The sequence below is a fragment of the Heterodontus francisci genome, chromosome 15 (genome assembly GCF_036365525.1).
Source record: "Heterodontus francisci isolate sHetFra1 chromosome 15, sHetFra1.hap1, whole genome shotgun sequence".
NCBI lineage: Eukaryota > Metazoa > Chordata > Chondrichthyes > Heterodontiformes > Heterodontidae > Heterodontus > Heterodontus francisci.
Genome location: NC_090385.1, coordinates 75,309,269 through 75,321,649, shown reverse-complemented (window position 1 = coordinate 75,321,649; position 12,381 = coordinate 75,309,269). Strand labels below are relative to the sequence as shown.

General features: G+C 45.4%; 1 protein-coding gene across 4 annotated transcripts in view; it reads right to left on the bottom strand.

Moving 5' to 3' along the window:
- The window catches only part of diaph2 (diaphanous-related formin 2), a 967,621-nt gene that overhangs the window by 132,640 nt on the left and 822,600 nt on the right, over positions 1–12,381 (bottom strand). For all 4 annotated transcript variants that reach the window (XM_068047702.1, XM_068047700.1, XM_068047699.1 and 1 more), the window contains one exon: positions 11,845–11,980. In XM_068047702.1, coding sequence (XP_067903803.1) covers positions 11,845–11,980 — 136 coding nt within the window. The remainder of the gene's footprint in view (positions 1–11,844; positions 11,981–12,381) is intronic.

The window sequence follows — 12,381 nt, the reverse complement described above, 5'->3', positions numbered from 1 at the left end:
AGTTAGGGGAACAGATAGGAGGTTTTGTGGGAACGAGAGAGACTCACGGTTGGTGTGTTGCCTCCCAGGTGCCAGGGTACGTGATGTCTCGGATCGTGTTTTTGGGATCCTCAAGGGGGAGGGGGAGCAGCCCCAAGTCGTGGTACACATAGGCACCAACGACATAGGTAGGAAGACAGATGGGGATTTAAGGCAGAAATTCAGGGAGCTAGGGTGGAAGCTTAGAGCGAGAACAAACAGAGTTGTTATCTCTGGGTTGTTGCCCGTGCCACGTGCTAGCGAAGCGAGGAATAGGGAGAGAGAGAAGTTGAACACGTGGCTGCAGGGATGGTGTAGGAGGGAGGGTTTTGGTTTCCTGGATAATTGGGGCTCTTTCTGGGGTAGGTGGGACCTCTACAAACAGGATGGTCTTCACCTGAACCAGAGGGGTACCAATATCCTGGGGGGAAGATTTGCTAGTGCTCTTCGGGGGGGTTTAAACTAATTCAGCAGGGGAATGGGAACCTAAATTGTAGTTCCAGTGTGCAGGATGTTGAGAGTGGTGAGGGCAGAGATAAGGTTATAAGGACACAAGAGGGCACTGGCAAGCAAGAGCTTGGTTTAAAATGTGTCTACTTCAACGCCAGGAGCATCCGGAATAAGGTGGGTGAGCTTGCAGCATGGGTTGGTACCTGGGATCTCGATGTTGTGGCCATTTCAGAGACATGGGTAGAGCAGGGACAGGAATGGATGTTGCGGGTTCCGGGATTTAGATGTTTCACTAAGAACAGAGAAGAGGGTAAAAGAGGGGGGGGTGTGGCATTGTTAATCAAGGAAAGTATTACAGCGGCAGAAAGGACGTTTGAGGACTCGTTTACTGAGGTAGTCTGGGCCGAGGTTAGAAACAGGAGAGGAGAGGTCACCCTGTTGGGAGTTTTCTATAGACCTCCAAATAGTTCCAGAGATGTAGAGGAAAGGATAGCAAAGATGATTCTTGACAGGAGCGAGAGTAACAGGGTAGTGGTTATGGGGGACTTTAACTTTCCAAATATTGACTGGTAATACTATAGTTCGAGTACTTTAGATGGGTCTGTTTTTGTCCAGTGTGTGCAGGAGGGTTTTCTGACAGTGTATGTAGACAGGCCAACCAGGGGCGATGCCACATTGGATTTGGTACTGGGTAATGAACCCGGCCAGGTGTTAGATTTAGAAGTTGGTGAGCACTTTGGTGATAGTGATCACAATTCGGTTAGGTTTACCTTAGCGATGGGCAGGGACAGGCATATACAGCAGGGCAAGAATTATAGCTGGGGGAAAGGAAATTATGATGCGATTAGGCAAGATTTAGGATGCGTAGGATGGGGAAGGAAACTGCAGGGGATGGGCACGGAAACTGCAGGGGATGGGCACAATCGAAATGTGGAGCTTATTCAAGGAGCAGCTACTGCGTGTCCTTGATAAGCATGTACCTGTCAGGCAGGGAGGAAGTTGTCGAGCGAGGGAGCCGTGGTTTACTAAAGAAGTTGAAGAGCTTGTCAAGAGGAAGAAGAAGGCTTATGTTAGGATGAGACGTGAAGGCTCAGTTAGGGCGCTTGAGAGTTACAAGCTAGCCAGGAAGGATCTAAAGGGAGAGATAAGAAGAGCAAGGAGAGGACACGAGAAGTCATTGGCGGATAGGATCAAAGAAAACCCTAAGGCTTTCTATAGGGATATCAGGAATAAAAGAATGACTAGAGTTAGATTAGGGCCAATCAAGGATAGTAGTGGGAAGTTGTGTGTGGAATCGGAGGAGATAGGGGAAGTGTTAAATGAATATTTTTCGTCAGTATTTACAGTGGAGAAAGAAAATGTTGTCGAGGAGAATACTGAGATACAGCCTACTAGGCTAGATGGGATTGAGGTTCACAAGGAGGAGGTGTTAGCAATTTTGGAAAGTGTGAAAATAGATAAGTCCCCTGGGCCAGATGGGATTTATCCTAGGATTCTCTGGGAAGCCAGGGAGGAGATTGCAGAGCCTTTGTCCTTGATTTTTATGTCGTCATTGTCGACAGGAATAGTGCCGGAAGACTGGAGGATAGCAAATGTTGTCCCCTTGTTCAAGAAGGGGAGTAGAGACAGCCCTGGTAATTATAGACCTGTGAGCCTTACTTCGGTTGTGGGTAAAATGTTGGAAAAGGTTATAAGAGATAGGATTTATAATCATCTTGAAAAGAATAAGTTCATTAGAGATAGTCAGCACGGTTTTGTGAAGGGTAGGTCGTGCCTCACAAACCTTATTGAGTTTTTTGACAAGGTGACCAAACAGGTGGATGAGGGTAAAGCCGTGGATGTGGTCTATATGGATTTCAGTAAGGCGTTTGATAAAGTTCCCCACGGTAGGCTATTGCAGAAAATACAGAAGTATGGGATTGAAGGTGAATTAGTGCTTTGGATCAGAAATTGGCTAGCTGAAAGAAGACAGAGGGTGGTGGTTGATGGTAAATGTTCATCCTGGAGTATAGTTTCTAGTGGTGTACCGCAAGGATCTGTTTTGGGGCCACTGCTGTTTGTCATTTTTATAAATGACCTGGATGAGGGTGTAGAAGGGTGGGTTAGTAAATTTGCGGATGACACGAAGGTCGGTGGAGTTGTGGATAGTGCCGAAGGATGTTGTAGGTTACAGAGGGACATAGATAGGCTGCAGAGCTGGGCTGAGAGATGGCAAATGGAGTTTAATGCGGAAAAGTGTGAGGTGATTCACTTCGGAAGGAGTAACAGGATTGCAGAATACTGGGCTAATGGGAAGATTCTTGGTAGTGTAGATGAGCAGAGAGATCTTGGTGTCCAGGTACATAAATCCCTGAAAGTTGCCACCCAGGTTAATAGAGCTATTAAGAAGGCATATGGTGTGTTAGCTTTTATTAGTAGGGGGATCGAGTTTAGGAGCCACGAGGTCATGCTGCAGCTGTACGGAACTCTGCTGCGGCCGCACCTGGAGTATTGTGTGCAGTTCTGGTCACCGCATTATAGGAAGGATGTGGAAGCTTTGGAAAAGGTGCAGAGGAGATTTACTAGGATGTTGCCTGGTATGGAGGGAAGGTCTTATGAGGAAAGGCTGAGGGACTTGAGGTTGTTTTCGTTAGAGAGAAGGAGGAGAAGAGGTGACTTAATAGAGACATATAAGATAATCAGAGGGCTGGACAGGGTGGATAGTGAGAGCCTTTTTCCTCGGATGGTGATGGCAAACACGAGGGGACATAGCTTTAAGTTGAGGGGTGATAGATATAGGACAGATGTCAGAGGTAGTTTCTTTACACAGAGAGTAGTAGGGGCATGGAACGCCCTGCCTGCAACAGTAGTAGACTCGCCAACTTTAAGGGCATTTAAGTGGTGATTGGATAGACATATGGATGAAAATGGAATAGTGTAGGTCAGATGGTTTCACAGGTCGGCGCAACATCGAGGGCTGAAGGGCCTGTACTGCGCTGTAATGTTCTATGTTCTAACCGTCTGCCTCAGCGTCAGACAGTTTCTGGGGAAGGATGGAGTCAGTGGCGGGGACTGATGACAATGGCTTTGATCTTTCTAATATTTAGTTGGGAAAATTTCTGTTCATCCAATATTGGATGTTGGACAAGCATTCTGACAATGTAGAGATAGCGGTGGGATCGTGAGAGGTGGTAGTGAGGTAAAGCTGGGTGTCATCAGTATACATGTGGAAACTGATGCTCTTTTTGGATGATGTCACCGAGGGGCAGCATGGAGATGAGAAATAGGAGAAGGCCAAGGATAGACCCTTGGGGGACACCAGAGGTAATGGTGTGAACAAAGAACAGTACAGCACAGGAACAGGCCATTCGGCCCTCCAAGCCTGCGCTGATCTTGATGCCTGCCTAAACTAAAACCTTCTGCACTTCCGGGTACCGTATCCCTCTATTCCCATCCTATTCATGTATTTGTCAAGATGCCTCTTAAACGTCATTATCGTACCTGCTTCCACCACCTCCCCTGGCAGCAAGTTCCAGGCACTCACCACCCTCTGTGTAAAGAACTTGCTTCGCACATCCCCTCTAAACTTTGCCCCTCTCACCTTAAACCTATGTCCCCTAGTAACTGACTCTTCCACCCTGGGAAAAAGCTTCTGACTATCCACTCTGTCCATGCCACTCATAACTTAGTAAACTTCTATCATGTCACCCCTCCACCTCCGTCGTTCCAGTGAAAACAATCCGGGTTTATCCAACCTCTCCTCATAGCTAATACCCTCCAGACCAGGCAACATCCTGGTACCCTCTTCTGTACCCTCTCCAAAGCCTCCACGTCCTTCTGGCGACCAGAATTGTACACAATATTCTAAGTGTGGCCTAACTAAAGTTCTGTACAGCTGCAGCATGACTTGCCAATTTTTATACTCTATGCCCCGACCGATGAAGGCAAGCATGCCGTATGCCTTCTTGACTACCTTATCCACCTGCGTTGCCACTTTCAGTGATGGGTGAACCTGTACGCCCAGATCTCCATACCTGTCAATACTCCTAAGGGTTCTGCCATTTACTGTATACTTCCCACCTGCATTAGATCTTCCAAAATGCATTACCTCACATTTGTCCGGATTAAACTCCATCTGCCATTTCTCCGCCCAAGTCTCCAACCGATCTATATCCTGCTGTATCCTCTGACAATCCTCATCACTATCCGCAACTCCACCAACCTTTGTGTCATCCGCAAACTTACTAATCAGACCAGCTACATTTTCCTCCAAATCATTTATATATACTACAAACAGCAAAGGTCCCAGCACTGATCCCTGCGGAACACCACTAGTCACATCCATCCATTCAGAAAAGCACCCTTCCACTGTTACCCTCTGTCTTCTATGACAGAGCCAGTTCTGTATCCATCTTGCCAGCTCACCTCTGATCCCGTGTGACTTCACCTTTTGTACCAGTCTGCCATGAGGGACCTTGTCAAAGGCTTTACTGAAGTCAACATAGATAACATCCACTGCCCTTCCTTCATCAATCATCTTTGTCACTTCCTCAAAAAACTCAAATTAGTGAGACACGACCTCCCCTTCACAAAACCATGCTGCCTCTCGCTAATAAGTTCGTTTGTTTCCAAATGGGAGTAAATCCTGTCCCGAAGGTTCCTCTCTAATAGTTTCCCTACCACTGACGTAAGGCTCACCGGCCTATAATTTCCTGGATTATCCTTGCCACCCTTCTTAAACAAAGGAACAACATTGGCTATTCTCCAGTCCTCTGGGACCTCACCTGTAGCCAATGAGGATGCAAAGATTTCTGTCAAGGCCCCAGCAATTTCTTCCCTTGCCTCCCTTAGTATTCTGGGGTAGATCCCATCAGGCCCTGGGGACTTATCTACCTTAATGCTTTGCAAGACACCCAACACCTCCTCCTTTTTGATAATGAGATGACTGAGACTATCTACACTCCCTTCCCTAGGCTCATCATCCACCAAGTCCTTCTCTTTGGTGAATACTGATGCAAAGTACTCATTTAGTACCTCGCCCATTTCTTCTGGCTCCACACATAGATTCCCTTCTCTGTCCTTGAGCGGGCCAACCCTTTCCCTAGTTACCCTTTTGCTCTTTATATATGTATAAAAAGCCTTGGGACTATCCTTAATCCAGTTTGGCAATGACTTTTCATGACCCCTTTTAGCCCTCCGGACTCCTTGCTTAAGTTCCTTTCTACTGTCTTTATATTCCTCAAGGGATTCATCTGTTGCTAGCCTTCCAGCCCTTACAAATGCTTCCTTTTTCTTTTTGACTAGGCTCACAATATCCCGCGTTGTCCAAGGTTCCCGAAACTTGCCAAATTTATCCTTCTTCCTCACAGGAGCATGCTGGTCCTGGATTCTAATCAACTGACATTTGAAAGACTCCCACATGTCAGATGTTGATTTACCCTCAAACAGCCGCCCCCAATCTAAATTCTTCAGTTCCTGCCCAATATTGTTATTATTAGCCTTCCCCCAATTTAGCACCTTCACCCGAGGACTACTCTTGTCCTTATCCACAAGTTCCTGTGGCAGCAGGAAGAGAAGACATTGCAAGTAATTCTCTGGCTATGATTAGAATGGAACCAGGTGAGAGCAGTCCCACCCAATTGGAAAAAATGTTAAGAGGCATTGAAAGAGGTTGACGATGCCAAAGGCTGCAGGTAGACCAAAGAGGAGGAGGGATTGTTTACCTTTGTCATAGCCACGAAGGCCGCCATTTGTGACTTTGTTAACAGGCATTTCGGTACTGTGAAAGGGGTGGAAACCTTATTTGGATTCAAACATGAAGTTCCAGGAAAGATGGACACTTTAAGGACTTTGGAGAGGAAAGGGTGGTTGGAGATGGGGTGGTAGCTTGCAAGGATAGTGGGTTCAAGGGTTGGTTTTGTGAAGAGACGGGTGATGATGGCAGATTTGAAGCAGAGTAGGAACTGTATCAGCTAACATGGAGACCAGGAAGGGAAGTTGGGTGATCAGCAGTTTAGTGGGAATCAGGTTGAGAAAGCAGGTGGTGAGTCTCATGATCAAGATGAGCTCAGACAGGGCATGAAACGGGATTGGAGAGAAACTAGAAAATGATGAGTGTTCAGGCTAGGACAGGGGAAATTTAGAGGAAGCTTGGTCTGGTGAGCTAGGGGATGGGATGGAAGTGGCGAAGGCAGTCTATTGGATGGTCTCAATTTTGGTGACAAACAAGTCCATGAACTCCTCGTATTCATTGCTGGAGGTGCGGGTGGAGGAAACATCTCTCAATCTGCAAATGTGTTACCGTAGCAATTTTTATATATTTCTCACAAACTTGAACAAGTGTTTTAATCGTATCGAACAAAATTCTCTAGAGGAGCTGCCAGTTTAGATCTGAAGTTCTCTCGTCATACACGGGCAACTACTTCCTGAAAGCAAGCTTTAATAAGAACACTTAATTGTGAATGGAAATCAGAATGCAAAATGAGAAAAAAATCAGCTTAATAGTACAATATATGAAAAATGGATTTTGCTGCTATGCCAGACTAAGCTGATTTCTGGTTCCTTATGTGGGAAGTAGCTTTTAATCATCCCACAACTCTTCTTATGCCATTAATCGCTTGCTCAACACAGGAGCCTCACCCCCTTATTTATTGCTTGGCCATGATCTATTTTGCGATAGAAGATGCCAGATCAAAACATGACCAACAGGATAAAGCACTGAAATGTTAAAATCTGACAAAGCACAGTTTATAATCTATTGCTGACAGTACTTTTATCCTAGCAACATGCCATGATGACAAGGTGCATCAAAGAATCAGCAAAATCTGCTCCTCCAATGGTTCTACAGATATGTCCACCACACCATGTTGAGTCATCGTAACGTAAAAAGAACCTGTTCTGCACTAAATTAACTGATCTCAAGCCAATGCTGTGGTAAAAGTATTCATACAGGAATCAGCATCCCTGGGAAAAATAAAATTTAGCCATAGCTCTATCTTTTGATTACTCTCCAGTGCACCCCAGTAAAAAGTGCACAACCAGATTTAAATAATTATCTATTTTACTCCTTGACCTTCCTTCTCTGGATTCACCAGGATGTTGCCTGGGCTGGAGCATTTCAGCTATGAAGAGAGACTGAAAAGGCTAGGGTTGTTTTCCTTAGAACAGAGAAGGATGAGGGGTGACATGATGGAGGTATACAAAATTATGAGGGGCATTGATAGGTTAGATAGGAAGAGACTTTTTCCCTTAGCGGAGGGGTCAATAACCAGGGGGCATAGATTTAAGCTAAGGGGCAGGAGGTTTAGAGAGGATTTGAGGAAAACATTTTTCACCCAGAGGGTGGCTGGAATCTGGAACGCACTGCCTGAAGTGGTGGTAGAGGCAGGAACCCTCACAACATTTAAGAAGTATTTAGATGAGCACTTGAAATGCCAGAGCATACAAGGCTACGGGGCAAGTGCTGGAAAATGGGACTAGAATAGTTAGGTGCTTGATGACCGGCACAGACACAATGGGCCGAAGGGCCTGTTTCTGTGCTGTATAACTCTCTGACTCTTTTGCCACTGTGCCAGGCTTGACTCCCTATTAGATAAGCCTACAGCTTCCCTCTGTGTCCTCTCTTGGCATCCTCCGTTGGGCTTATCAAGGCAATCTGTACTGGCTCATCATAAGCAGCAACCCCAATTGTCTCATCCCACGGTCTCGTCAGCTTTCCTACCCAGTGCTCCTGCTGGGGGCTAATCTTGCCAATCTTCTTCCTGTCCAACTCACCCCTTCCACTGATGACCCTGTGGGCTCTGCCAGTGGATCAGCTCTCACCACCCCTCTACACATCTCCGTCAGAATGTCCGTTCACTTGTGAACAAGGCCCTTGCTATCCATGAACTTATTGTGGACGATTGCATTGACATCATGGCCTTAACAGAAACGTGGCAGAGGGGTGATAACACCTTGACACTTAATGAAGCCTTCCCAACTGGCTAAATCTTCCATCACTTGTCCTGCCAAGACCATCGAGCTGGTGGTGTGAAACTCATCACCAGATCACACCTTGGCCTGACCCCCCCACCCCCCCCACTCTTCTGGTACCCTCTCTCCTCCTTTGAGCATCTCACCTTGTTCCACCCCTCTCACCTCTCCTTCAAAATCATCCTTCTCTACTGCTCTCCCAAGTACAACAAACATTTTATCACTAAGATATCTTCACTGCTTTCCTCCCTCAGCCTTTGCATCGAACGACTTCTCATCTTTCCTCTGAATTCACTGCCCTCTTATCCTCCCTAAATTCCTTTCTACTAGCCCATGTGGCCAAACTTCCGATAATGTTCCTCACTGCCCTAGCCCTGAACTTGCATCTTTCTCTAGTTTCTCTCCTATCTTCCCTCATTCCCTCTCTGAGCTCATCTTGTTCATGAGACCCACCTCCTGCTCCCTCGATCCTATTCCTGCTAAACTGCTGATCACCCAACTTCCCCTCATGGTCCCCATGAGGTTCTCTCTCCTCAGGCGTTGTTCTTCTTGTCTTTAAATCTGCTGTTATCACTGCTTTTCCCAAAAAAACAACACTTGCAAACTACTGCCCATTTCTGACCTCTCTTTCCTCTCTGAAGTCCTTGAATGTGTTGTCGCCTTCCAAATCTGTTCCCATCTTTCTCGTAACTCCATGTTTGAATCCCTCAAATCAGGCTTCCGCCCTTGCCACAGTATTGAAACAGCTCTCATCAAAGTCACAAGTGACCTCCTATGTGACTGTGACAAAGGTAAACTCCCCTCCCCATCCTTCATGACCTGTCTGCAGCCTTTGACATGGTTGGCCATACCATCCTCCTCCAACGCTACTGTTGTCCAGCGGGTGGGACTGCACTCACTGGTTCCAATTTTATCTATCTAATCGTAGCCAAAGAATCACTTGCAATGGCTTCTCTTCCTGATTCCATACCATTACCTCTGGTGTCCCCCAAAGATCTATCCTCAGCCCCCTTCCTATTTCGTATCTACATGCTGCACCTCAGAAACATCATCTGAAAGCACAGTGTTAGTTTCCACATGTATGCTGACGACACTCCGCTCTAACCCACATCCACTTCTCTCAACTCTTCCACTGTTGCTAAGTTATCAGATTGTTTATCCAACATCAAGTACTGGATGAGCAGAAATTTCCTCTAATTAAATATTAGCAGGACTGAAGCCAATGTTTTGGATTCCGACTCCAAACTCTGTTCCCTAGCTACAGACTCCATCCCTCTCCCTGACAACAGTCTGAAATTAAGGCAGTCTGTTCGCAACCTTGGCATCACATTTGACCACGAGACGAGCTTTCGACCTCACCTTCGTGCCATCACTAAGACCGCCTATTTCCACCTCCGTAACATAGCCTGACTTTGCCCCCTGTCTTGGCTCATCTGCTGCTGAAACCTTCATTCATGCCTTTGTTACCTTGAGACTTGACTATTCCAATGCATTGCTGGCTGGTTGCCCACATTCTACTCTCCGCAAACTTGAGGTCATCCAAAACTCTGCTGCCTGTGTCTTAACTCACACCAAGTCTCGTTGCCCTATTACCCCTGTACTCGCTGATCTACATCGACTCCCAGTCAAGCAACATCTTGATTTTTAAATTTTCATCCTAGTTTTCAAATCCCTCATTGGCCTTCTCCAGCCCCACAATCCTCCATGATATCTGCTCTTCTCTAATTCTGGCTCCTTGTGCATCCCTGATTTTAATCGATCCACCACTGGCGGCCAGGGCTTCAGTTGCCTAGGCTCCAAGCTCTGGAACCAGAGAAAAGTTACGGCACAGAAAGAGGCTATTCAGCCCATCGTGTCTGCGCCAGCTGAAAAAACTAGCCGCCCAATCTAATCCCACCTTCTGTAACCATGCAGGTTACAGCACTTCAGGTGCAGGTCCAGGTACCTTTTAAATGAGTTGAGGGTTTCTGCCTCCACCATCGATTCGGGCAGTGAACTCCAGACTCACCACCCTCTGGAGGAAGAAGTTTTTCCTCATAACCCCTCTGATCCTTCTACCTTAAATATGTGGAATACCTGCCCTACACCACTCTGCGTCTCCTCCTTTAAGGCAGACCTTAAATCCTATGTCTTTGACCAAGCTTTTGGTCATCTGACCTAATATCTCCTTTTGCAACTTGGCATCATACTTTGTTTTATAATGCTCCTGTGAAGCGCTTTGGGATGTTTATTACATTAAAAGCGCTATATAAATTTAAGTTGCTGTTGCAGCAGAATAGCCGGCTGACAAAGGACCTTACACATGGAGAATCCCCAATTGGGAAAGGTAACAGAGAGCGACCAGGATTTGTAGAACAAGGCACTGCTTTAGGAAAGAAATGCCAAACTCAAGGAATAAAAGAAAGGAATTTGTTGCAGCAAAAGTCCAGAGAAACTGGAAATCATTTTGATGGAACTGCATGGGATTATGTGAAAATGACACCAGTTTTATGAAAATGGTTAGAATATAATCTCTGCACTCACACACTTTGACCTACTGAAATTCGTATGATCAGTGCAGTTGGTAGGTTACTTGCACTCATGTTCCAGTGCACAATTTCATTAGAATTTGTCATGGCTCATGCTGCTTTTATTTACAAATACAGATGGAATTTAAAAAGATTAAAATGTCTAAGTGCAGAATGGGTATGCATCGGAGTAGAAGAGAAATATATCTTTGGGACATTTGTCTGTTAATAACTACGCATTACATAAATAACGTCCTCGTATTTTGCTTGAAGCAATATTGCCAGTTTTGTGCAGTGGAGAGAAGAAATGTGGCGTATGGTACTCATTTCTACATGGTTTGAGATTTTTGCCGACTGGTGTTAGGAAAACAATAAGTCAAGGAGAGTTTCACAATGAGAAACAATGATTTGGTATGCTGTTTTCACAATTTTCTGTCAATTATATGGGCAAATGATTTGTTGGAGTAAGACATTTTATGACAAGCCCCACAAACCATGACATTTACTATGTGTAGCGTGATTTGGTGCCCAAATAGTGCAAGTTATTTGGAAAAAAAGCCCCGAAGGCTGCAAAAAGTGTCTGTTTCTGGTCAGTGGTTCCCAGTCCATCTCTGTTGCTGCTCCCCACTGATCTTTGCACCATATTCTAACAGAAGATTTGAGCAGGGCCAGTAACTGTGCACATCTCAGGAGCTGAGTCGCAGCAACAATGCCACAGGGCTGGGGAAGGAAGAATGAGCACAGCACTGGCATACTTAATGCACAGTGTTAGTGACCGAGTGGATAGGATATTCCAGCATTTAGAATGATACAAACACACGGAGATCTGGCCTAAGAGACATCTGCAATTCCTGGTATTTTCTGCCTCAACAAATCACTTGCGCTAATTATAATTTTTAGTTTAATGCTAAAGGCTTACCTTTGTTCATATCAATCAACCGTTTCTTCTTCTGCTGTCGTTCCAACTTCTCTCTCTCTGCTTTCTCTTTAGCCAGCTTTGCTCTCTTTATCTTTTCTTCTGTCTCCCTCTTCTTAACATTTTCCTTCAGTGCTTCCTTTTTGTTAAAAAAAAAATAACAGATATTTGAGTTACAGATACATTCACAGAATTGTTACAACGCAGAAGGAGGCCATTTGGCCCATCATGTGTGCAACAGCTCTCCAAATGAGTAATTCGAAATAAACACAACAGCACTGTCATATCACCACCATTTTGAGATATATGAATGTCCATTAGTAACTGTGCTTACAGTGCTGATGGTAACAATGCAGTATCTCACAGAGGGACTTGATGTCGGAGTGATCTGGGATGTCGCTGTACCATCCTGCGGTTGTGAATTCCTAATTATGGATGGATCAATTACACCACAACTCTGCCATTTAACCACCCTGTTTAACAGGCTCTTGATTTTCTCAATAAAAGACTAACAGATATATTCCAGGATCACTCTGCATA